Consider the following 27,700-nt stretch of genomic DNA (forward strand, 5'->3'; position numbering starts at 1 on the left):
GTGAACCACACACACCGCTGAGGATCATGTGAACCACACACACCGCTGAGGATCATGTGAACCACACACACCGCTGAGGATCATGTGAACCACACACACCGCTGAGGATCATGTGAACCACACACACCGCTGAGGATCATGTGAACCACACACACCGCTGAGGATCATGTGAACCACACACACCGCTGAGGATCATGTGAACCACACACACCGCTGAGGATCATGTGAACCACACCCCTTCGTCTAGACTATAAAGGCTAACACTAAATAAAAAGGCTCAAATCTTTAAAATAAATAAATCTTTGTAGGCCCACCTTCACTTTTAATTACTGTGAGACTTTTGGGGTTTGTCTGTATCAGTTTTGCACATCTAGAGGCTGAAAATACATTTTGCCCATTCTTCTTCGCAAACTAGCTCAGTGATTGGATGAAGGTGTCTGTGAACAATTTTCAAGTCTTGACATAGATTCTCAATGGGACTATGGTCTGGACTGTGCCTGGGCCATTCACACACATGAATATGATTTCATCTAATACATCCATTGTAGCTCTGGCAGGATGTTTCCGGTTGTTGTCTTGCTGGAAGATGAACCTATGCCGTAGTCTCAAGTCTTTTGCCTCTAACAGGTTTTCCTCCAGGATTGCCTTATATCCATTCTACATCCATCTTCCCATCAATTCTGACCAGCTTCCCTGATTCTACTGAAGAAAAGCATCCTCACAGCATGATGCTGCTACCACCATGTTTGACAGTTGGGATGGTATTTTCAGAGTAATGTGCAGTGTCAGTTTTCCGCCACACATACCATTTGGCATCTAGCCCAAAAAGTTCTTATTTGATCTCATCTGACCTAGGCACTTTCTTCCACATGCTCACCGTGTTGCCTACATGACTTTTTGTAAACTGCAAACAAAACTTATTGTAGCTTGCTTTTAAAAATGTCTTTCTTCTTGCCACTCTAAACATAAAAGCCATATTTGTGGAGTTTATGACTGATAATTGTCCGGTGGACAGATTTTCCCCACCTGAGCTGTGGATTTTTGTAGCTCCTCCAGAGTGACCATGGGCTTCTTGACTTTTTCTCTAATTACTGCTCGTCTTACTTGGGATGTCAGTTTAGGTGGACAGCCATTTCTTGGTAGGTTTGCAGTTGTTCGTTCCATACTCCTTCCATTTTTGGATGATGGATTGAACAGTGCTCCATGAGATGTTCAGAGCTTGGGCTATTTTCTTATAACCGAACCCTGCTTTACGCTTCTCCACAACTTTATCCTTGACCTGTCTTGTGTGCTCCATGATTTTCATGATTTTTAATCCTTAATGTTCCCAAACAAACCTCTGAGGCCTTCACAGAACTGCTGTAGTTATACTGAATATAAAATACACACAGGAGGACTCATTTTACTAATTATGACTTATAGAGGCAATTGGTCACTCAGGATTTTATTTAGGGGTATCCGAATACAGGGGTAATGAATACAAAAGCATGTCACAATATTCAGATTTATATTTTATACAGTACAGACCAAAAGTTTGGACACACCTTCTCATTTAACGATTTTTCTGTATTTTCATGACTATGAAAATTGTACATTCACACTGAAGGCATCAAAACTATGAATTAACACATGTGGAATTATATACTTAACAAAAAAGTGTGAAACAACTGAAAATAACTATATATATATATATATATATATATATATATATATATATATATATATATATATATATATATATATATATATAAAATTGTTTAAGGTATACTTCCTTCTGTCTGTCTGTAACGGAAATCCCGGGTCACTGATCAGCACAGTCCGGCCGGGAATTAGTCCCTCCCTACTTCCGTCCAGTCAGTGCCCAGCGCCCGCTCCATACTCGCCTCCAGTCAGCGCTGACACAGGGTTAATGGCAACAGACCGTGTTATGCCGCCGGTAACGCCAATGATGCTATTAACCCTGTGTGACAAACCTTTTACTATTGATGCTGCATATGCAGCATCAATAGTAAAAAGATCTAATGTTAAAAATAATAAAAAAACAAAAAATATGCTATTCTCACCTTCCGTCATCCGCCGATGTGCGCGCGGCTGCGCCAGCTTCCGTTCCCAGAGATGCATTGCAAAATTACCCAAAAGATTTAGCGGTCTCGCGAGACTGCTAAGTCATCTGGGTAATTTGGCAATGCATCACTGAGAACGGAAGCTGGTGGCAGCCGCGCGCACATCGGGACAGCTTTGCAGCATAATGTAGGGCCCAGTGTGAGAAAGCTGGGTCTCCCTCACAGGTCATGGGTCTTCCAGCAGGACAATGACCCAAAACACACTTCAAAAAGCACTCGAAAATGGTTTGAGAGAAAGCAATGGAGACTTCTAAGGTGGCCAGCAATGAGTCCAGACCTGAATCCCATAGAACACCTGTGGAGAGATCTAAAAATGGCAGTTTGGAGAAGGCACCCTTCAAATATCAGGGACCTGGAGCAGTTTGCCAAAGAAGAATGGTCTAAAATTCCAGCAGAGCATTGTAAGAAACTCATTGATGGTTACCGGAAGCGGTTGGTCGCAGTTATTTTGGCTAAAGGTTGTGTAACCAAGTATTAGGCTGAGGGTGCCAATACTTTTGTCTGGCCCATTTTTGGAGTTTTGTGTGAAATGATCAATGTTTTGCTTTTTGCTTCATTCTCTTTTGTGATGCAGGGCAGCTTGATCTTGTTTGGATGTTAGTCGAGGTTCTTTATCCAACATCCGCACAATCTTGCGTTGAAATCTCTTGTCAATTTTTCTTTTCCGTCCACATCTAAGGAGGTTAGCCACAGTGCCATGGGCTTTACACTTCTTGATGACACTGCGCACGGTAGACACAGGAACATTCAGGTCTTTGGAGATGGACTTGTAGCCTTGAGATTGCTCATGCTTCCTCACAATTTGGTTTCTCAAGTCCTCAGACAGTTCTTTGGTCTTCTTTCTTTTCTCCATGCTCAATGTGGTACACACAAGGACACAGGACAGAGGTTGAGTCAACTTTAATCCATGTCAACTGGCTGCAAGTGTGATTTAGTTATTGCCAACACCTGTTAGGTGCCACAGGTAAGTTACAGGTGCTGTTAATTACACAAATTAGAGAAGCATCACATGATTTTTCGAACAGTGCCAATACTTTTGTCCACCCCCTTTTTTATGTTTGGTGTGGAATTATATCCAATTTGGCTTTAGGACAATTCTTTTTGTGTTTTTTCATTTAAGACAAATTAAATGAAGATAATAATACCAAAGAATTTGCAATCATTTTCAGGAAGAAACTGAGTATTGTCTGACAGAATTGCAGGCAGGGGTGTCAATACTTTTGGCCATGACTGTGTGTATGTATATATATATATATATATATATATATATATATATATATATATATATATATATATATATATATATATATATATATATATATATATATATATATATATATAATATATATATATACAAAAAAGGAACTGCACAATATGATACTTATCTTCGGGTGCAAGGCCCCCAGGCAATCTGTCCAGTGATCGTCTACACTTCAAAAAAAGAGGCAGCACTCCATTGTTTCAGTGAGATAATGTGTAGGATTTTAATCAACCCACATGTCTGGGCGATGTTTCGGCTACAAATATATATATATTAATACAACATTTTCCAGATTCATGATTGTGACTCATATAGTCACCAACTACCTCAATGTACTTCCACATACAAGCAATTAAAAATGTTTATATTTGTTAATAAAGCTTTGTGATATTTTTATACAAAAACAAAAGCTTCCGCTGTTTCTCCGGTATTTTCAAATATATATATATATATATATATATATATATATATATATATATATATATATAAAAAAAAAATAGTAAATAAAGTATATACATGTGTACTATATATTCGGTCATAACTTAATTATAGCAAACATGACTCCCAGGCTCCTCAGGGCAAACCGTTCTCCTCTGTGCTCCTCTCACGATATTTGCCACCAAGTTTCCCCTCTGGTTAAGGGTGAATGGCTCATCTGCTGAACAAGAGAGGACGTCGGCCCTCGGCACTGTCACCGGCAGGCTCCAGCGGCTCGGGCCCCGGTTCGGGGGCTTGTATCGTACCATGTAAGGGGAACATGACATAATTTCACTCAGGGATAAAAAGTAAAGTCGTATTGGAGATAACAGGATTAAGTCATCGCAAGCTTGTTAGGAATCAATAGTTCTGTAAAACGGGAGGCAAACACTTTGAAGGAAGCCGAGTCCTTTTTAGCCTTTACGGTATTAGCCGCTTGGGCTTTGCGGCTGAAAGCGTCATCTCAGATAACACTATAGTACATGATTTTGTAGGACCTCTGGTCCATGTCGATAGTGGCCCCCATCCCCAACCCTTTTTCCGTACCAGTTTGGTTTAGCTGCATAGAAGAATAATAGAGAAGCAGGTTTCCACTTCAGGGCAGGCAAAATTGGACAATGGCAGGAGCAATGCATTCTGGGAAGTGAGAAAAGACTTTCCAGTACCTATAGTGCTGGAAGAATGTTGTTGAAGAGCCATCCATTTAAAAAGAATGGATGGAAAGCTAGAATGTCAGAATCAGAACATGTTAGTAGTTTTAACTTGTTGTGGGGATGAGGGCATGAAAGATAAAAGGTTTTAAGAAAATTCCTAAATTGGTTGAATCACACAAAGCCTCTGGGAACTTTGCGTACCCAGCTCTCATTATTCAAGTCTGTCGGTTTAGTGAGGATTTTTTCCGCTATTGAAAACTTGTAGCGGATCAGGCCTGTGTGCACATGACCAATTGAAACACTCCTCGGATTGAGGCTGGTTTCACATATGACATTCATGGTCCAATTATGGACCGCCATGGCCAGACCAACCACTGGTCTCCTAACCTGATCCCGACCAACCACTGGTCTCCTGACCTGATCCCGACCAACCACTGGTCTCCTGACCTGATCCCGCCCAACCACTGGTCACCTGACTTGATCCCGACCAAGCACTGGTCTCCTGACCTGATCCCGCCCAACCACCGGTCTCCTGACCTGATCCCGCCCAACCACTGGTCTCCTGACTTGATCCCGACCAAGCACTGGTCTCCTGACCTGATCCCGACCAAGCACTGGTCTCCTGACCTGATCCAGACCAAGCACTGGTCTCCTGACCTGATCCCGACCAACCACTGGTCTCCTGACCTGATGCCGACCAACCACTGGTCTCCTGACCTGATCCCGACCAACCACTGGTCTCCTGACCTGATCCCGACCAACCACTGGTCTCCTGACCTGATCCCGACCAACCACTGGTCTCCTGACCTGATCCCGACCAACCACTGGTCTCCTGACCTGATCCCGACCAACCACTGGTCTCCTGACCTGATCCCGACCAACCACTGGTCTCCTGACCTGATCCCGACCAACCACTGGTCTCCTGACCTGATCCCGACCAACCACTGGTCTCCTGACCTGATCCCGACCAACCACTGGTCTCCTGACCTGATCCCGACCAACCACTGGTCTCCTGACCTGATCCCGACCAACCACTGGTCTCCTGACCTGATCCCGACCAACCACTGGTCTCCTGACCTGATCCCGCCCAACCACTGGTCTCCTGACCTGATCCCGCCCAACCACTGGTCTCCTGACCTGATCCCGCCCAACCACTGGTCTCCTGACCTGATCCCGCCCAACCACTGGTCTCCTGACCTGTTCCCGCCCAACCACTGGTCTCCTGACCTGATCCCGCCCAACCACTGGTCTCCTGACCTTATCCCGACCAATCACTGGTCTCCTGATCCTGACAGTCCCGTGTGCATTGATAAGGCAGGAGATCCGCGGCTAGTTCAGGTACACGGCTCATCTTTGGATCATGAACATTGGACATGTGAAATGTGGTCTTATCCGAGGAGCAGTGCAATTGGTCATGTTCACACAGGACTTATACTCCGCAAGTTTTCCGTAGTGACCAAATCTCCATCAATTGGAGTACATTACATTGTGGATTTCCTGTACAATGTCGCCAACGCAACGTGTGAGCATAGCCTTACCGTATGTCCTGCTGCGGGAATGCAGCCGAGAAATGTGTGCAATAGTTACTGCCGCGATGTTGTGAATAGGTCGCTTGTGAGCCACACATTTCACAGGTTGCAACGGGTGAAATGCGCTAAGGCAGCTGTTTAAACAGGTTTTCTGATTTCACAAGTCCGCTTGTAACTCCCTCCCCTGGTCCAGTGCTGAGTCTCTGCCGCTGTTCCCGGTGTCTGCTCTTATCTGCAGCACGAATAGCACGTTGATGGTGCTGCATCCAATCACTGAGCTCAGCAGCTGTGCCCGAGCTGATGGCACAAGTTACTGAGCTCACTGATTGGCTGCAGTGCTGTTGGTGATGTCAGCAGTGCAGACAATTAACAGACAATGGAAGCATCAGCGGAAACTGTCATTCACCCAGGGAGAGGTGAGTAAGGCACACTTCTTAATTTTATTTATATATTTATTTTTGGTTTTTGCCTTTTTTTCATTTTGTCTTTTCTCTCTTGTCTTTTCCCTTTTTTGTTGTTTTTTTTCTTCCCCCTCCTCCCTTTTTCCCCTTCCCCCCCCTTTTTTCTTTCTTTTGCTTTTTTCGTTGCTTTTTTCTTTCACTTTTTTCTTTTTCGCTTTTCTTTCTTTTTCACTTTTTTCCTTCTTTTGCTTTTTTCTTTCTTTCGCTTTTTATCTTTCGCTTTTTTCTTTCGCTGTTTTCTTTCTTTTGCTTCTTTTTCTTTTGCTTTTTCTTTCGCTGTTTTCTTTCTTTCGCTGTTTTCTTTCCTTCGCCTTTTTCTTTCTTTTTTTTCTTCCTTTTTTTCTCTTACAGACTGCTCTAGGGAACAGTGCTTTTCCAAAATCAGAAAGCACCTTTGTATTTCCATGCTGTGAATTTCAAGTCTGCTGCCCCCACTTCCTACCACCTTCTCCACAGTCCTCGTAATGCGATTTTCATTCTGTAATATCTGCACTGAACATCCGCGCCGCGATGCTCACATCCCCCGAGCATGTTTGGTGCTAGCGGGTTAGCATCATGCGCCATTGTGCCGCAGTCTGATAATCCGGAATCTCCGCGCGGTCCATCCGTCTGGTAGGCAGGGGTTCATTATTCGTCTTCTTTCCTGGTCGCGTTCTCAGATCTCCACCCGTCGCTCTGTAAGTAATTTGTGCGGCAGATGGACGGGTAAAGCACATAATAGACAAAAGCAGGCGGCTGTAGCGCCATAGTATGCCGTATATACGTCTCTCCGCTGACAGCGTCGTTATTCGTTTTAAGTCCCCACACATGAAAGCGGTAACCGGCGCGCTCCGCCAGCCGCGGGGAGGAAAACATCATCACCAGTTTTGGCTTCCAAGAAAAATAAGTTGAGTTGACTGAAGGAGCTGTCATCGATGGGAAGGAGCAGCGTTGTCAGACACGCGAGGACCGAGCGCAGTAATGAGCTGCTGATCCGTCCACACATCTGACACACTCCTCCGTCTCTTCTCAGTCTGCTGTCTTCCTGAGCATCGTGACATTACAAGGAATTGGATCAAATATCCCGGTGACACCCAATCGCAGGCGCTGTCTACTAACTGAATCTTACAGAAGTCTTAACTTGAAGTAATGACATTTTGTAGCAGAGAAAAATCTGAATTATTCAGGTGCTGTCACTCTGCTTCAGCCGCGCTCCCCTGATTCAAAAACACAGACAATCAGTATGAAAATAAACAGATTCCATTGAGTCAGTAAAACCCAGTGTTTAAAGTCTTCGTCTGGTTGGGGTAGCGTTCATTTGTAGCAATGTGAAGCGCCTGCGCTCTTGATGTGCGACACCTGATTGTAAAACGGCACATGGTGAGGACTGCATTCTTCCGCTGGATGTTGTGCGCTGCGCAGCGGCGGTGGATAATCTGCTGTAAGATATTGTTTGGGAAAGGAATCAAAGTATTGGAAGATCTGGAAATCTAAAAGAATCTCGTGCCAGATATGTAGGAAATACTAATGGACTGGCTAATGGTTTCTTCCAAAATTTGGGATAAGTCAAGAATATCATATCAACTGGCACCTCCACCGATCGGCCTCCTGCACCTCCCCCCGATTGGCCTCCTGCATCTCCCCCCGATTGGCCTCCTGCATCTCCCCCCGATTGGCCTCCTGCATCTCCCCCCGATTGGCCTCCTGCATCTCCCCCCGATTGGCCTCCTGCATCTCCCCCCGATTGGCCTCCTGCACCTCCCCCACGATTGGCCTCCTGCACCTCCACCCGATGGGCCTCCTGCACCTCCCCCTGATCGGCCTCCTTCACCTCCACCCGATGGACCTCCTGCACCTTCACCTCATGGGCCTCCTGCACCTCCACCGATTTGCCTCTTGCACCTCCACCGATTTGCCTCTTGCCCCTCCACGGATCGGCCTTTTGCCCCTCCACGCATCGGCCTTTTGCCCCTCCACGCATCGGCCTTTTGCCCCTCCACGGATCGGCCTTTTGCCCCTCCACGGATCGGCCTTTTGCCCCTCCACGGATCGGCCTTTTGCCCCTCCACGCATCGGCCTTTTGCCCCTCCACGCATCGGCCTTTTGCCCCTCCACGCATCGGCCTTTTGCCCCTCCACGCATCGGCCTTTTGCCCCTCCACGCATCGGCCTTTTGCCCCTCCACGCATCGGCCTTTTGCCCCTCCACGGATCGGCCTTTTGCCCCTCCACGGATCGGCCTTTTGCCCCTCCACGCATCGGCCTTTTGCCCCTCCACGGATCGGCCTTTTGCCCCTCCACGGATCGGCCTTTTGCCCCTCCACGGATCGGCCTTTTGCCCCTCCACGGATCGGCCTTTTGCCCCTCCACGGATCGGCCTTTTGCCCCTCCACGGATCGGCCTTTTGCCCCTCCACGGATCGGCCTTTTGCCCCTCCACGCATCGGCCTTTTGCCCCTCCACGCATCGGCCTTTTGCCCCTCCACGGATCGGCCTTTTGCCCCTCCACGGATCGGCCTTTTGCCCCTCCACCGATCGGCCTCCTGCACCTCCACCGATCGGCCTCCTGCACCTCCACTGATCGGACAGTATTCACCTGCCCCGAATCCATCGCCAGCTCTCCACGCCACTGCCTGTGTCTCACTGCAGCCAATCACTGAGGTCCTCGCTCCTGCTGGTGTAGACAGTATAAGCCACTGAGCTGCAGTGGTGATCTGAGCTGTCATCGTAACGTCATTGCTGCAGCCAAAACACTGAGACCAGAGCAGTGCTGGACCCATTTAAGGTTTGATTTTGTCATTTTAATAGCACATTAGGGGGACACTTATTTTTTTCAAAGTTTCTTGAGTCTCCGCTGCTGCTTCTAGTGTCTTCTATTACCTGTGTGACACTGAGTCACTTCTCATGGACAAATCACGGAGTCCAAGGTCATTATCAAGAGGGTACATCTTAAACAGAGGGAAGAGACAAAGGCGTAGTCAATTCACAGTCCGGGGTCAGAATTCCAAGGTCAGAGTGCATCAAGGGCAAAGGGGTAATACAAACGAATAGTCAAAAGGCAAATCCAAGCTCCAGCAACAGAATATCAGAATGTCTGTGTTCAGAACCCAGAGACAACACACCACTGAGCTGAAAGCTACGACTGGCAGAGGTCTGGAACTGACTGCTTAGCTAAATAGCTGGGTAGTCACTAAGAACAGGGAACACCTGGAGGAAGCTCAGCACCTCCCAGTCTCAGATTGGACCGCTGAGTTGTCTATCAAAATACCAACAGCCCAGCACCAGACTGGACGACTGAGCTGTAATCACCAAACTGACAGCTCAGGACAACCCTGATTCCATAGGGCTCACTGCGTCCAAGACACAATGAGCAGATGAACCGTGACCGCCTGCTGTCATGTCAGCAGCACTGCAGCCAATCATTGAGCTCAGCTGAGGCTTGTCCCATCAAGTAGGACAGCTGTGAAGCATACTGATTAGCTGCAGGGATGTCAATGTGATGGCGGCACTGCAAACAATAACAGACTCAGTGCCGGACCTGGGGAAGGTGAGAAAACTTAAGCTTTTTAAGGTTTCTTGAAAACGAAAAATCCCTTTAAGTGGAGATGATTGATTGCTTTCCTGCTGCAAAAAAAAGTGGGACGTGAAACATTAAATGGCAAAACCATCATACAAAACCCAACTATTGTTCATTTCGAGGGTATTTTTCTTACCTGTTATAGTGCCCCCTTGTGTTACTTTGATTTGCTCTTGGAACGTTCCACCTGAAATGTCTCTGGAAACATTCCATATTTTCCTCTAAACATTACATGGAGCCGACATTACAGTGTAACCGAGCGTCTAAACATTACACGGCGCTTAGTGATCCTGAAACAAGTCCACAAGTTAACCTTTCACGGCCGCCCGTGCTAAGCTGTACGGAGCAGAGAAAAAAAAGAAGTTGTTCTATTAAAGAAATGTGTGATCAAGTTCATAGCTGGATTTATCGTATCCCTACATTGCCAAGAGGAACAATAGAGGCACAATGCAATATTTAAGGATAAGATGCTCCGGGGATGTCAATATTTATTAATACATACAAGTCAGGAAAGCAGACCGATCCTCCTTAAAGGGGCAGTGTGGGGGGGTATGGTCAGCAGTATGACGTTGCTCTGATCCAGGATGCTTTTTTTTTTTTTGCACGCATGATAAATGAGTGTCTGAACGAGACCCTCACGGCGCCCATCAGTGGGGTCTGCATCGTGCGTGATCTGCATCGTGCGTGATCTGCATCGTGCGTGTGATCTGCAGGACGCCTCTAGGTGTCCTTACAATCCCGGCCATTCCTCGCCTCCTGCTTTTACCTATTTGTCCTTTTTCCTCTTCTCCATCGGGACGTTTTCTTTTAATTGGGCAAAGGGCAGCGGCTAATGTATTCCTTTCCATTCGGAGAGGCGTTTACGGCCCCGGCGACATGCCCTTCTCACAGCCACAGGCCTGTTAATGGAGCTGATTTGATGTAATAATTAGCAGGGAGCTGCCACTAACTGCGGTGCTTACAAACACCAAAGGTGGAGAGGATCGTGACTAACTTCACATTCTGTGACAAATAAAGCAGGGCGAAGGGGGACTTTAACCCACTTACCAGACAGCCGGTTACCTAATACTTCCACGTCTCCACTGCAATGCCTCATTTCACACCGCGCACCATCCGTCTGCTTACATTTATCAGCATCAGTGGTGTTAAAGGGAATCTTTATCCGAGTTTTTGCTTCCTGATCTGACATCAGCATAATGTAGGGCCAGAGACCCCGATTCCAGCGATGTATCACTTATTGTGCTGCTTGCTGTACTCTTAATAAAGTCCCTGTTTTCCCTGCTGCAGATCTAGCTGTTCTCAGAATGCTGAGCCCTGTATAACCCCGCCCACAGCACTGATTGGCTGCTTCCTGTGTACATAGGCAGAAAGCTGCCAATCATTGGTGAGGGTGTGGCTGGACTAAGAGACATGAGACACCTAGTCATGAAGTGATAATGTCCTGGTATTATTTTATAAAAACTAAACTCCGCTGCCCAGTAAGTGACACATCCCTGGAATCAGGGTCTCTGCCCATACGTTATGCCACTCTCAGATTAGGTAGCTAAAACCTAGTGACAGATTCCCTTTAAGAAACAGAGAAATGCAAACTTTATAAAATATTTATCCTTGTCCGTGTAAAAAGTGGCCGGACGCCACTCATTTGGTTGTCATCTATCACTCCCCACCCCCCATACACAGGCACACCCAACTCCACATCTGTTTTCATTGGGAGAAGGGGAGTGATCTGCAGACAGTGCCTAATGGTGGTGATTTATCTCATTTGAGATCGAAGGATCGGGCATGTTAAAATTGAAGATGCCCAATCCTTATGTTCTTGCCATCCATCATGGGGAAATGTCATGTACTTTAGATAGGTCGGTGTAGTATGCATCAGTATACCTTTTTCCTTTATCTTTCATTGTGCCTGCATGGAGTTTGTATCTTCTTCCCATAGTTATATAGGTTTCTAATCAAATAAAGCCAAATGTGTGTTTGTATGTATTGACCATAAGTTCTATTGGGAATCGCCATTTTGTACTGAGCTTAAGAACACGTTGGCGTCATACAGGTCCTTCTCAAAAAATTAGCATATAGTGTTAAATTTCATTATTTACCATAATGTAATGATTACAATTAAACTTTCATATATTATAGATTCATTATCCACCAACTGAAATTTGTCAGGTCTTTTATTGTTTTAATACTGATGATTTTGGCATACAACTCCTGATAACCCAAAAAACCTGTCTCTATAAATTAGCATATCAAGAAAAGGTTCTCTAAACGACCTATTACCCTAATCTTCTGAATCAACTAATTAACTCTAAACACATGCAAAAGATACCTGCCTGGTTCATTACTCAAAACCCCCATCATGGGTAAGACTAGCGACCTGACAGATGTCAAGAAGGCCATCATTGACACCCTCAAGCAAGAGGGTAAGACCCAGAAAGAAATTTCTCAACAAATAGGCTGTTCCCAGAGTGCTGTATCAAGGCACCTCAATGGTAAGTCTGTTGGAAGGAAACAATGTGGCAGAAAACGCTGTACAACGAGAAGAGGAGACCGGACCCTGAGGAAGATTGTGGAGAAGGACCGATTCCAGACCTTGGGGAACCTGAGGAAGCAGTGGACTGAGTCTGGTGTGGAAACATCCAGAGCCACCGTGCACAGGCGTGTGCAGGAAATGGGCTACAGGTGCCGAAATGGGCTACAGAGAAGCAGCACTGGACTGTTGCTAAGTGGTCCCAAGTACTTTTTTCTGATGAAAGCAAATTTTGCATGTCATTCGGAAATCAAGGTGCCAGAGTCTGGAGGAAGACTGGGGAGAAGGAAATGCCAAAATGCCTGAAGTCCAGTGTCAAGTACCCACAGTCAGTGATGGTGTGGGGTGCCATGTCAGCTGCTGGTGTTGGTCCACTGTGTTTCATCAAGGGCAGGGTCAATGCAGCTAGCTATCAGGAGATTTTGGAGCACTTCATGCTTCCATCGGCTGAAATGCTTTATGGAGATGAAGATTTCATTTTTCAGCATGACCTGGCACCTGCTCACAGTGCCAAAACCACTGGTAAATGGTTTACTGACCATGGTATTACTGTGCTCAATTGGCCTGCCAACTCTCCTGACCTGAACCCCATAGAGAATCTGTGGGATATTGTGAAGAGAAAGTTGAGAGACGCAAGACCCAACACTCTGGATGAGCTTAAGGCCGCTATTGAAGCATCCTGGGCCTCCATAACATCTCAGCAGTGTCACAGGCTGATTGCCTCCATGCCACGCCGCATTGAAGCAGTCATTTCTGCCAAAGGATTCCCGACCAAGTATTGAGTGCATAACTGAACATTATTATTTGATGGTTTTTTTGTTTGTTATTAAAAAACACTTTTATTTGATTGGATGGGTGAAATATGCTAATTTATTGAGACAGGTTTTTTGGGTTATCAGGAGTCGTATGCCAAAATCATCAGTATTAAAACAATAAAAGACCTGACAAATTTCAGTTGGTGGATAATGAATCTATAATATATGAAAGTTTAATTGTAATCATTACATTATGGTAAATAATGAAATTTAACACTATATGCTAATTTTTTGAGAAGGACCTGTAGATCGATGACCCCCACCTACTGTTGCCACTATTGTGAAAACAATTCAAAGGGAATCTGTCACCAGGAAAAATCTGGGGACAACATAAACTAGAGATAGAAACCTTGACTCCACTAGTGTCCCTTCCTGGGCTATTTGCAGTAGTTTTGATAAAATCACTGTTTTATCTACTGCAGCTCTGCTAGTCCTCTCAGTGATGAGCGCTGTATAACTGCACCCGTTCCATTCATTGACAGCTTTGTGTCTACACTGTGTAGAGACAAGAACCTGGCAATGGTGAGGGCGGTGATGGCAAGAGCGCATGAATATGGAGCACTACATAGCAGGAGCTCATGGCTGAGAAGACTAGCGGAGCTGCAGGTACCAGCAGATTAGGGGATCACTTTTACCTCCGAATTGTGCATCCTGATGAGCTATCGGGCTGAAAATGGCCCTTATATTGTTTTTGCGCATAAGACTGCGCCATATATTACTGTGTTGAGCGAAATTGACGTTTAGGAAAAGTTAGGCGGCTCTTCGGGTTTCCATATACACTTGCATCAGGATCTCAGCTACTGTACAAACTGATGCAGACTAGTCTTAGTTTTCATCCGCTTTTCACCACTTTCTAAAGCAAAAAGTTGCTGCATTTTCCTCTAAGGATCCGGAAGATTTGCTGCGTATGATGATGTGAACGATGCGATAGCAAAGTGTCTGATCAGCTCTTACGTCAGTTTCCCTCGATTTTAGAGGAAAAAAGAGGGGACAGCTGGATAGGCAGAAAAAGAGAGGACAGCCGGAGGATAGGCAGAAAAAGAGAGGACAGCCGGAGGAGGAGGATAGGCAGAAAAAGAGGGGACAGCCGGAGGATAGGCAGAAAAAGAGGTGACAGCCGGAGGATAGGCAGAAAAAGAGGGGACAGCCGGAGGATAGGCAGAAAAAGAGGTGACAGCCGGAGGATAGGCAGAAAAAGAGGGGACAGCCGGAGGATAGGCAGAAAGAGAGGGGACAGCCGGAGGATAGGCAGAAAAAGAGAGGACAGCCGGAGGATAGGCAGAAAAAGAGGGGACAGCCGGAGGATAGGCAGAAAAAGAGGGGACAGCCGGAGGATAGGCAGAAAAAGAGGGGACAGCCGGAGGATAGGCAGAAAAAGAGGGGACAGCCGGAGGATAGGCAGAAAAAGAGGGGACAGCCGGAGGATAGGCAGAAAAAGAGGGGATAGCCGGAGGATAGGCAGAAAAAGAGGGGACAGCCGGAGGATAGGCAGAAAAAGAGGTGACAGCCGGAGGATAGGCAGAAAAAGAGGTGACAGCCGGAGGATAGGCAGAAAAAGAGGGGACAGCCGAAGGATAGGCAGAAAAAGAGGGGACAGCCGGAGGATAGGCAGAAAAAGAGGGGACAGCCGGAGGATAGGCAGAAAAAGAGGGGACAGCCGGAGGATAGGCAGAAAAAGAGGGGACAGCCGGAGGATAGGCGGCAAAAGAAGGGAAGCTGGATAGGCAGAAAAAGAGGGGACAGCCGGAGGATAGGCAGAAAAAGAGAGGACAGCCGGAGGATAGGCAGAAAAAGAGGGGACAGCCGGAGGATAGGCAGAAAAAGAGAGGACAGCCGGAGGATAGGCAGAAAGAGAGGGGACAGCCGGAGGATAGGCAGAAAAAGAGGGGACAGCCGGAGGATAGGCAGAAAAAGAGGGGACAGCCGGAGGATAGGCAGAAAAAGAGGTGACAGCCGGAGGATAGGCAGAAAAAGAGGGGACAGCCGGAGGATAGGCAGAAAAAGAGGGGACAGCCGGAGGATAGGCAGAAAAAGAGGGGATAGCCGGAGGATAGGCAGAAAAAGAGGGGACAGCCGGAGGATAGGCAGAAAAAGAGGTGACAGCCGGAGGATAGGCAGAAAAAGAGGTGACAGCCGGAGGATAGGCAGAAAAAGAGGGGACAGCCGAAGGATAGGCAGAAAAAGAGGGGACAGCCGGAGGATAGGCAGAAAAAGAGGGGACAGCCGGAGGATAGGCAGAAAAAGAGGGGACAGCCGGAGGATAGGCGGCAAAAGAAGGGAAGCTGGATAGGCAGAAAAATAGCAGACAAGCAGCAAACGAGGGGACAGCCGGAGGATAGGCAGAAAAAGAGGGGACAGCTGGATAGGCAGAAAAATAGCAGACAAGCTGCAAAAGAGGGGACAGCCGCATAGGCGGCAAGAGAAGGGGATAGGCTGCAAAAGAGGGGACAACCGGAGGATAGGCGGCAAAAGAAGGGAAGCTGGATAGGCAGAAAAATAGCAGACAAGCAGCAAAAGAGGGGACAGCCGGAGGATAGGCGGCAAAAGAGGGGAAGCTGGATAGGCCGAAAAATAGCAGACAAGCGGCAAAAGAGGGGACAGTCAGAGGATAGGCGGTAAAAGAGGGGACAGCAGGATAGGCAGAAAAAGAGGAGAAGCTGGATAGGCAGAAAAATAGCAGACACGCGGCAAAAGAGGGGACAGCCGGATAGGCGACAAAAGACGGGACAGCCGGGTAGGTGGCAAAAGAGGGAATAGGTGGCGAAAGAGGGTACAGCCGGATAGTTGGTAAAAGAATGGAGAGCTGGATAGGCGTTAATAAGGATTTAGTAAACATTTCTCTATTTTGCCGCTTCCTCCCCTCCAGTCTTTACATATGGGGGTCTATGTAAACACGTCTCTTCGTGAAGCTGGAAAAACACCAATCCAGCGCTGGGAATTCCTACTGCATCTGGGAAATCAGAGAAAAATTGTGATCTTTGGAATAAGCTCGGATTGTCCTACGGAGATTACAGTATTTAAATATCAGTAACCGTCAGCATTAAATGCATCGGAGATAAATGTAACGGATTAAGAAAAGATAAGAAATCATCTTTTTTTATTATATTTTTTATAGAGTAAAGACTATAGATTGACATTAGCGGTGATGAGGCACAGGAAATAAAAGAAGCGCCGCGTCTCCTCGCCTGCGTGTATTCTGCCATTATTTCAGAAGTGTGACTGAACACTTCCACAGCCGCGCGGGGTCACTGCACTTGAAAACACATTACTTCTCCTCCGAGCCCAAAAGGTTAAATGTTCCTGTGCTCGAGTGGCCTCCATGATGTGTGCTAATGACTCTGTGCATATGCATGATGGTGTGGGAACAGTGCTCCCAGTTGTTTATTACAGGGGGGCAGCCTGGTGTGAACAGTTACCTTGGACGGGTTTGGTAATGGATGACCGAAGTTTATCTTCACACCAGAGCAAATATCTTCTCCATACAGTGGGAAGTCTTGTTGACTTTCTGAGCCTTTTATTAAGTAATTTCCAAAATATATCAACCCCCCTTCATAGGAAAGAAGCTAATTTGCTGATCACTAGGGGTTCGACCCCCTCATCAGGTCATCAGGTTTTTACAACCCCCATCTGAGAGTAGCATGATGTAGGGGCAGAGATCCTGATTCCGGCGATGTATCACTTACGGGCTGCTTGCCCCAGTTGTGATAAAACCCCTGATTGCAGATCTACCAGTTCTCTGAATGCTGAGCTCTGTATAACTCCTCCAATACCACTGATTGGCCGCTTTCTGTGCACACTGTGCATAGGCAGAAAGCTGCCAATCGAGGTTGGGGGCGGAGATACACAGTGCTTCTGAATATGGAGGACTACATGACTGCAGAATTACTAGTCCTCTAGTAATAATTTCCTTCTGAGAAAACTGATTTTATAAAAACTACAACAAGCAGCTCAGTGAGTGACACATCACTGGAATAAGGGTCTCTACCTCTACTTGGTGATAGATTCCCTTTAAGTAGCTATTGCATTTTTTTTCTGAAAACAAGAGGGTATATAGTCAGAAAGCAAAATGCATAAAAGTACTCAGTTATCAAGTTTTTGTGTAGTGATACTCCATTCCGTACACAGTCATCAATAGCACTATTTACTGACCTGCATGTCAAGAAAGGAGTAGATTCTCTCCAGTAGCATGGCAAGGGTAGCTAAGTAATCCTGTTCTGCAGGGGATGTAAGGAGGGATTATATCATAATGTAAAGTGCTGCAGAATATGTTGGCGCTATATAAATACAATAATTTTTATTAATAATAATAATAATAATATTATCATCATGAGCTGCCAGAGGGGGAAGGAGAACTATTCTGTTCACCACCTGCCCCCAGCATCACAAAATAGCAACTCTAAAGAAGACACATGTGTACAAAAGATAATAGATACTTTTTAATATATAAATGCATTACTTAAAATAGTGTGGAAACAGTGGAATAACCTTTTTGATATTTAGGATCTTTTTTGTTTTTCTTTTAAAAATGTATATATATATATTTTTTTTTTCAGAAACAAAAGCTTCTTCAGCAACTTGGCAATGTACAACTACAACACCTTACAACAGATGATGATGGCTTCCTCCACTTGGTATGTATAACCTGGCATGTAACATAAGCCCAGAATTTTCTAAAAAAAAGGAACATGCTCACCTGATAATTTCCCATCATTCCTCTAGAGTGTTGCCAGGTTTACCTTCTATCTATACATTTGCTCTTCAGATGGGAACAGGCATGTCCCAGCTGCAGCCAGTCATTCACTTTATATGTGACCAACACAGCCAATCATTGGCTGCTACAGCCAGTGATTGGCTGAAGTGGTGCCAAAGCTTGGAAGATGATGGGTAACCCAGACAGTGCCCTGGAGTAGTGGTAGGAAATTTGCTGGTATTTATTTTTATGCATTATTTTTAGACCTCATTTTATTTTCGACCTTATTTTTAGACCTTATTTTTAGGCCTTACTTTTAGACCTTATTTTTAGGCCTTATTTTAGACCTTATTTTTAGACCTTATTTTTAGGCCTTATTTTTAGACCTTATTTTTAGGCCTTATTTTTAGACCTTATTTTTAGACCTTATTTTTAGACCTTATTTTAGATTTTATTTTAGATCTTATTTTTGACCTTATTTTTAGACCTCATTTTTAGACCTTATTTTTAGACCTTATTTTTAGACCTTATTTTTAGACCTTATTTTTAGACCTTATTTTTAGACCTTATTTTTAGACCTTATTTTTTGACCTTATTTTTAGACCTTATTTTAGATTTTATTTTAGATCTTATTTTTGACCTCATTTTTAGACCTCATTTTTAGACCTCATTTTTAGACCTTATTTTTAGACCTTATTTTTAGACCTTATTTTTAGACCTTATTTTTAGACCTTATTTTTAGACCTTATTTTTTTACCTCATTTTTAGACCTCATTTTTAGACCTTATTTTTAGACCTTATTTTTTGACCTTATTTTTAGACCTTATTTTAGATTTTATTTTAGACCTTATTTTTAGACCTTATTTTTAGACCTTATTTTTAGACCTTATTTTTAGACCTTATTTTTAGACCTTATTTTTAGACCTTATTTTTAGGCATTATTTTTAGACCATACTAGACTCTGCTTGACTAACAGCTGGACAATCCCTTTAAGCTGAATCAAATATATTTTTGTTTCAGTGGAGCACAAAATATGGCAAGCTGGTAATCCGAGAAGCTGACCAAACCCCTGTGGAGTTACATCATGCCGTCCAGAAAGCATTTCGTACATTACTCCATCATGATTGCTTGTTTCCAGACCTCGTGCGGCTGAAGGGTAAAGATCTTCTGACGCCCGTGTCTCGCATCCTGATCGGCGAGCCCGGCTGCACATACAAGTATCTGAATACAAGGCTGTTTGCGGTGCCATGGGCAGAAGACGGGTGCGGTATTACTTACAGCACAGAAGATGTTTCCGACGCCTGCAAAGCCTTTTATGACTTGAATACATTTCTACATCTCCAGACCATAGACGAATTGAAGAAATCGGAGAAAAGCAGACAGCGAACAGAGCCCCCCAGTGACTCGCTAGTGGAGATGTCCTCACAAGAGGCAGTCACCTGTTTTAATGTGACTTTGATAAATTACATGAACCCACAAACCATGTCCTACCTTAAAGAGGAACCATATTTTGGTATGGGGAAAATGGCGGTGAGCTGGCACCATGACGAGAATCTTGTGGAGGGATCTACAGTCGCGGTCTACAACTACAATTATCAAGGTCAGAAGCTACCGTATATCTTATTCAAGGGAATTCCACATTTTTCTTAATATATAAATGAGCTGTTAAGATCTAAGGGCCGGACATAGATCTCCCCAAGAATCTGCCTCCAGAGCTTATTATTAATGAAAGGAGTCGTTACCAGTGTGAGACATGTAGATCAGAAGAGCAGACTGTCAGTCTTTACATGTTTCACACGCCTACTTTCATTTACGCTGTAAGCAGATTCTCAGGGAGATCTATGTCCCACCCATAGATCTTAACAACTCATTTACATAAGTCCCGCCCAGAATGGCACAGATTCTTTACTGTAAGAGCAGTGAGATTATGGAGCTCTCTGCATATTATGATGTTATGATTCAAGGACGGCCTCGATGACTATTTTGAAATATTATATATGGGTACCAGATTCTGATGGGACATTGATGCAGGGAACCATTCTGATTGTCTTAAGTGGAGTCGGGAGGGAATTTTTCCCCTAATTTTTTTGCCTCGGGTTTCATGAAGCTGTATCTTTTCTCAAACTGAAGTATGTACCTTAAGAGTGATCCTCACTGATCTTCTTAAGCTGCTGGTCTCTAGTTCTAGGATCCTCTCGAGACTCCATAAACGACCACTCGGTGGCTGGGTTAGGTGACTTCTGTGTGCCATGAGGACCTAGGATGTAGGGACTGGGGTAGACCAAAGAATGTTGAAATCGGAGCAGCGAGTATTATTGGCTTAACAACCCCTATGGAAATCTCCTTGTATTTTGTGTTCATAGTTTCTGTATAGACCTATATGTTTGCATGCAAACCGATCCTAAACATTTTGTGTAATCTACATGAACCGTTCCATAAATCAGTCGCACACATTAAAATAATAATAATAATAATAATTTTACCCGTCAATTCAGAATTGTGAGGATGAAACATCAGTCCAGGAGGAGAGAGAAGCAGATTTCACCAATAAGATATTATCACGAAATGTAATGACTCAACAGGGGGTCGGTTAGCGGACGGCATAACACACACTGAACGGGATGGAAATGGGGAGCGGAAGGCCCTACCGATAGGAAATGAGGGATGGCACCTCCTGAGCTCCTACCTGAACCTGTCCCTGCACTTCCCTAATGCCCTAAGTGGGTCCTTCCCCCCGCCAACCTCACGAACCTTGTCCCTCATTGTCTCTTCACACTGCCCTGGCTAATGCACTGGCTGGCAAGGGCACTCGTCTCATCACTGCAGATGGTACAACACAGAGGACAGTGACAAACAAGAGATTGACAAGGTAAAAAAGCTTAACAACTTCCTTTGCTGCACAGCAGAAGAAACCCCCCTTACCAAGAACTCTGTGAAAACCAGCAGATTCACCACAGCAGCCTGAGAGCTTCTTCCCCCAGGCTTGGTCAATATAGATTGCTCTATCACTGACAGTCAGCAGATGCATCAGGTGACTATGGGAGTGGTCACCACCCACATCAGCTGACCTAGCAAATGCAGCACGCTGGCAGCAAGGGTAACTGACATTAACCCCTGCTGGCCTGAAAGGAAAAAAAAACTACTTTTAAATCATAATGGAACCAGAGCTGCCACTCATCCAAAAATGGATCGTGACAGATATATACAAAGTTGCTTACTTTCACATGTACTAGTGATTTATAATAAAATGATGGTTAATCTTTAAATGGGAGTCCATCACCCCCAAATTGCATTTTCTACAGAATTGTAGGGGGCTTAGCCCCAATAATAACCATACTAGCATTAGACCTGTTACTGGTTCAGTAAGAAAATAACTTTAAATTTGTAAGAAAATGAAGGGGCTACAGTGCATCCTTGACATGGCCAAGTGTTTGGTGCATCATTATGCCCCGTAATTTGCATCCTAGGAGCCTTCCACCTCTTCTGATTTGCAATGCTGGTTTCACAGAGCGGGCACTGTCTGAATGCTGCCGACATGTGTACACATGCGCACTGCCTTAATGCTGCCAGAATATGCGCACTGTATGAATGCTGCTGGTGTGTGCACACGCGCACTTTCTGAATGCTGCCAGTGTGTACACTTGCGCACCGTGTGAATGATGCCGGCATGTGTGCATGCGCAGTCTGATTGCTGCCGGTGTTTGCACATATGCGTGTCTGAATGCTGACATTGTGTTTGCGCATGTGCACTGTCTGAATGCTGCCGGTGTATGTGCGCTGTCTGAATGCTGCCAGCGTGTCCACATGTGCACTGTCTGAATGCTGCCGGCATGTGCCTGTCTGACTGCTGCCGGCATGTGTGCATATGTACTGTCTGAATGCTGCCGGCATGTACACATGCTCGCTGTCTGAATGCTGCCAGAGTGTGTGCACATGCGCACATTCTGAATGCTGCTGCTGTGTGCACATGCGTGTTATCTGAATGCTGCTGCTGTGTGCACATGCGTGTTATCTGAATGCTGCCGGTGTTTACGCATGTCTGATTCCTGCCATTGTGTGTGCGCATGCGCACTGTCTGAATGCTGCCAGTCTGTGTTCGCATGTGCACTGTCTGAATGCTGCCAGTGTGTGTGCGCATGCGCACTGTCTGAATGCTGCCAGTGTGTGTACGCATGTGCCTTGTCTGAATGCTGCCAGTGTGCGTGCGCATGTGCACTGTCTGAATGCTGCCGGTGTGTGCACATGCACGCTGTCTGAATGCCGCTTGTAATCGGGAGAGATAACTTTAAAATGTTGTACATTCAAGACCTTATTAGATAATCGTAGCCCTCATGAGGAAGCCTCCCAAACTTCTTTGTCCCCACCCCACTGATGAATTTGGGCATCTTTCTTCACCTGAAATGGTTTGGACAGGGGTTTTGCAATAAAAACTACTCCTTTTCTAAGGATACGATTCTCTGTTTCTTCCCGTTTGACAACCCAACATCTTTTAAGAAACCTGTTGGTATCAGATGTATCCAAATACAGTGGGAAGGCCGCTGCTGAAAAGCTTTTTTTTTTTTTACCCAAATTACGTTATAAGTCTTTTATGGATTTTGGAGCATAAATTGGATACAATTTTCCCTCCAAAATCCATAAAACATTGGTGTCTGATCCTGCATTCATTTATCCCTCTGTTGGACAACATAGTTAGGAGAAGGGCTGTGGGGTTGGCGTCGTGGAGTCTGAGTCGATATCCATTGTGGTGGAGTCTGTGTTGGTATAAAATGGACCGGCTCCAGCTCCTAAAATATATAAAAACTTGGGTACAGTAGTACAATGCAGTTCAACATTTCCTCACTACTGAGCATGTGCATAAAGTGCAGCACAGATTCATCTCAACTATAAGCCCAGATCCTTAGATCAGGAACAGAACAGACAATTATAGGACATTTCATAAATTTTCCAAATTCTTATGAAAAAATGTTCAGCACATCCTGTGTTGTACTACTGTACCCAATTTATTATATATTTTAGGAGTCGGTCCATTTTATACTCACTCACACTCCACCAAAATGGACACCGACTCCGACTTCACAACTCCAACTCCACAGCCCTGCCTGGATGCAATCATACAGTCAATGTCTGATACATGCCGCTTATGGGTCAACACATATCAGCTGTCAGGTTTCCTTTTTATAAGGATTGTTTGCAAATCTGCTTCTGAAAACCCCAGCAATCAGACCTATCTCTAGGAGGAGCTTAGCATTCAGACCCATCACTAGGAGGAGCTTAGCGATCAAACTTATCAGTAGGAGGATCTTTGCAATCAGACCCATCACTAGACGGAGCTTAGCGATTAGACCCATTGCTATGAGGAGCTTAGCGATCCGACCCATCACTAGGAGGAGCTTAGCATTCAAACCCATCACTAGGAGAAGCTTAGCGTTCAGACCCATCACAAGGAGGAGCTTAGCAATCAGACCCATCACTGGGAGGAGCTTAGCGATCAGACCCATCACTAGGAGGAGTTTAGCGATCAGATTCATCACTGGGAGGAGCTTAGCGATCCAACCCATCACTAGGAGGATCTTAGCGATCCGACCCATCACTAGAAGTAGTTAACTGATCGGGTCCATCACTAGGAGGAGCTTAGTGATCATGCCCTTTTCTAGGAGGAGCTTAGCGATCAGATCCATCACTAGGAGGAGCTTAGCGATCAGACCCATCACTAGAAGGAGATTAGCAATCAGACCCATCCCTAGGAGGAGCTTAGCGATCAGACCCATTCACTAGGAGGAGGTTAGCGATCAGATCCATCACTAGGAGGAGCTTAGCGATCAGACCCATCACTAGGAGGAGTTTAGCAATCGGATCCATCAATAGGAGGACCTAAGCAATCAGACCCATCACTAGGAGGAGTTTAGCGATCAGATCCATCACTAGGAGAAGCTTAGCGATCATTCCCTTTTCTAGGAGGAGCTTAGCGATCAGATCCATCACTAGGAGGAGCTTAGCGATCAGACCCACCACTAGGAGGAGCTTAGCGATCAGACCCATCACTAGGAGGAGCTTAGCAATCAGATCCATCAATAGGAGGAGCTAAGCAATCAGACCCATCACTAGGAGGAGTTTAGCGATCAGATCCATCACTAGGAGGAGCTTAGCGATCATTCCCTTTTCTAGGAGGAGCTTAGCGATCAGATCCATCACTAGGAGGAGCTTAGCGATCAGACCCACCACTAGGAGGAGCTTAGCGGTCAGATCAATCATTAGGAGGAGCTTAGCGATCAGACCCATCACTAGGAGGAGCTTAGCGATCAGACCCATCACTAGGAGGAGCTTAGCGATCAGACCCACCACTAGGAGGAGCTTAGTGATCAGATCCATCACTAGGAGGAGCTTAGCGATCAGACCCACCACTAGGAGGAGCTTAGCGATCAGACCCATTACTAGGAGGAGCTTAGCGATCCATAACTAGGAGGAGCTTAGCGATCAGACCCATCACTAGGAGGAGCTTAGCGATCAGACCCACCACTAGGAGGAGCTTAGCGATCAGATCCATCACTAGGAGGAGCTTAGTGATCAGTCAGACCCACCACTAGGAGGAGCTTAGCCATCAGACCCACCACTAGGAGGAGCTTAGCGATCAGATCCATCACTAGGAGGAGCTTAGCGATCAGATCCATCACTAGGAGGAGCTTAGCGATCAGACCCACCAATAGGAGGAGCTTAGCGATCAGACCCATCACTAGGAGGAGTTTAGCAATCGGATCCATCAATAGGAGAAGCTTAGCGATCATTCCCTTTTCTAGGAGGAGCTTAGCGATCAGATCCATCACTGGGAGGAGCTTAGCGATCAGACCCACCACTAGGAGGAGCTTAGCGATCAGACCCATCACTAGGAGGAGCTTAGCAATCAGATCCATCAATAGGAGGAGCTAAGCAATCAGACCCATCACTAGGAGGAGTTTAGCGATCAGATCCATCACTAGGAGAAGCTTAGCGATCATTCCCTTTTCTAGGAGGAGCTTAGCGATCAGATCCATCACTAGGAGGAGCTTAGCGATCAGACCCACCACTAGGAGGAGCTTAGCGATCAGACCCATCACTAGGAGGAGCTTAGCAATCAGATCCATCAATAGGAGGAGCTAAGCAATCAGACCCATCACTAGGAGGAGTTTAGCGATCAGATCCATCACTAGGAGGAGCTTAGCGATCATTCCCTTTTCTAGGAGGAGCTTAGCGATCAGACCCACCACTAGGAGGAGCTTAGCGATCAGATCAATCATTAGGAGGAGCTTAGCGATCAGACCCATCACTAGGAGGAGCTTAGCGATCAGACCCATCACTAGGAGGAGCTTAGCGATCAGACCCACCACTAGGAGGAGCTTAGTGATCAGATCCATCACTAGGAGGAGCTTAGCGATCAGACCCACCACTAGGAGGAGCTTAGCGATCAGACCCATTACTAGGAGGAGCTTAGCGATCCATAACTAGGAGGAGCTTAGCGATCAGACCCATCACTAGGAGGAGCTTAGCGATCAGACCCACCACTAGGAGGAGCTTAGCGATCAGATCCATCACTAGGAGGAGCTTAGTGATCAGTCAGACCCACCACTAGGAGGAGCTTAGCCATCAGACCCACCACTAGGAGGAGCTTAGCGATCAGATCCATCACTAGGAGGAGCTTAGCGATCAGATCCATCACTAGGAGGAGCTTAGCGATCAGACCCACCAATAGGAGGAGCTTAGCGATCAGACCCACCACTAGGAGGAGCTTAGCGATCAGATCCATCACTAGGAGGAGCTTAGCGATCAGACCGATTACTAGGAGGAGCTTAGCGATCAAACCCATCACTAGGAGGAGCTTTACTGTATTATTTTTTGTGTGTTATGGCCACTTGCAAATGACTATTTATTTTACTCTTTATCTTTTGTTACAGATAGCGCTACGGAAAATTGGGAAGAAAAAGTTAAGAATGTGTCAAAGTGGCACGTTGGCCTCAAGATAGCGTGGGACATCGAGACCCCCGGTCTCGCCTTACCGTTAAACCCAGGAGATTCCTATTTTATGCTTGGTAATTAAACCCTGTAGCGTATTAGCATTTGTTTGTTTGTTTTTTTTTGTTTGTTTTTTTGCATTCCGCATTGTTTGAATATCCTCGTACTATAGTAAGATTTATCCGGGTCACTTTTACGGTGACAAAAACTTACAAGCCCCCACTACTGAGGTCAGAGAATCGGTAAACAGAGGGAACAAACTCTGCTGCCACCTGTACGTTTCCCTTCATTAAAGTCACTTTTTTGCCCCCCTATTTTCCGCCAGCTTTTAATATCACATTTTATTTCCATCTGCGGTCCTTAAAGGCAAGACACGATATATAGATTACATGGCAGATGCTCTACAATGCTACATTATATCTCCTGGCCAATAACTTTTCATATTTTATAGTTCTCCGTGTCTTGTGGAATAGAGCTAGCCTGAAATAAATACTGTATTGATCGTCCTCTGTTTACCATGAATTTCAGAATGGGGAATATCCCCCTGGTAGGTATGAACCTTTTATAGGCACCAGTGCTGCCTTTTCTCTTGCTTTTCTTTTATTCATGTTTATTTTGATTTATAAAACTCTCTAATAACCTCCTGATCTATTTCGGGGAAAGGCAAGGGGCCCGTAAACCCACCCTCCTCTTATAAACTGCTTCCCGGCATTGATATTCAATAGGTAGTCTCCGGCATTAGCTCGCTGATGTGAATGCGAGGCTCGTAATGCGAGCGCTCAGTGATATGTTCGGCTTATCCTCTGTGATGCACTGGGGCATTTCACTTAATAGAAGATACTGGGACCAATATATTATTAAATTTGCCCCATTTTTGTTAGTGATTTTCTATTTCTTTGCTATTTTTCTACCAAATTTATTATCGGTTTTGTTCTTTTTATTTTTAATATTTTTGTTAGCCAGTTGAAGACTAACGTGCGACATTTTAATAGATCATGCAACGTTTATCTTTAATACTTCTTCCCGACATATTACGTACAGTTCTGTCGTATGTTGGGTCCCCTGCAAGCTCACTTCTTTCCCAACAGATGATGGCTGATTTATTCAACCATCATCTGCCTCTCACAGCTGATTGCTTCTTCACCAGCCTGTGAAATGTTGCTGTCAATCTCTGATAGCGGCATTTAACACATGCTGGCAGGGACCGCATCATTCCACCCGCCCATCGACATGCCCGTGATGTGATCTAAAGGTGCTGATGGGTTGTCATGACAGGGGGTCTGCTCAAGACCCCTGTGCCTGTCATTAAGTTACTCCTGTGAAAGCCAGCGTTTATAGGAGATCGTGATTTTCACTATACATAGCAGTACGGATGCCTTGCTGGGTATAGCTGAAGCGATCAGATGATCGCAAGGTCAAGTCCCCAAAGGGGACTATTAAATACAGTAAAAAAATAAAAAAAATACAGACTTTCAAATCCCCTCTCTTTTTCCCCATTAAAAATAAAGCAATTAAAAAAATATATATTTACACATTTGATATCGCTGCGTTCATAAAAGTCTGATCTGTCAAAATACAAAATAAATGATGGGTCTCGGAAAATGGCAACAGATGTAATTTTTTTTTTT

General features: G+C 45.3%; 1 protein-coding gene across 2 annotated transcripts in view; it reads left to right on the forward strand.

Moving 5' to 3' along the window:
• The window catches only part of FTO (FTO alpha-ketoglutarate dependent dioxygenase), a 299,722-nt gene that overhangs the window by 3,340 nt on the left and 268,682 nt on the right, over positions 1-27,700 (forward strand). For both annotated transcript variants that reach the window (XM_069738571.1, XM_069738572.1), the window contains exons 2-4: positions 17,953-18,030; positions 19,110-19,689; positions 26,015-26,149. In XM_069738571.1, the coding sequence (XP_069594672.1) occupies positions 17,953-18,030; positions 19,110-19,689; positions 26,015-26,149 (793 nt within the window). The remainder of the gene's footprint in view (positions 1-17,952; positions 18,031-19,109; positions 19,690-26,014; positions 26,150-27,700) is intronic.

This window comes from Ranitomeya imitator, chromosome 9 (assembly GCF_032444005.1).
Source record: "Ranitomeya imitator isolate aRanImi1 chromosome 9, aRanImi1.pri, whole genome shotgun sequence".
Taxonomy (NCBI): domain Eukaryota; kingdom Metazoa; phylum Chordata; class Amphibia; order Anura; family Dendrobatidae; genus Ranitomeya; species Ranitomeya imitator.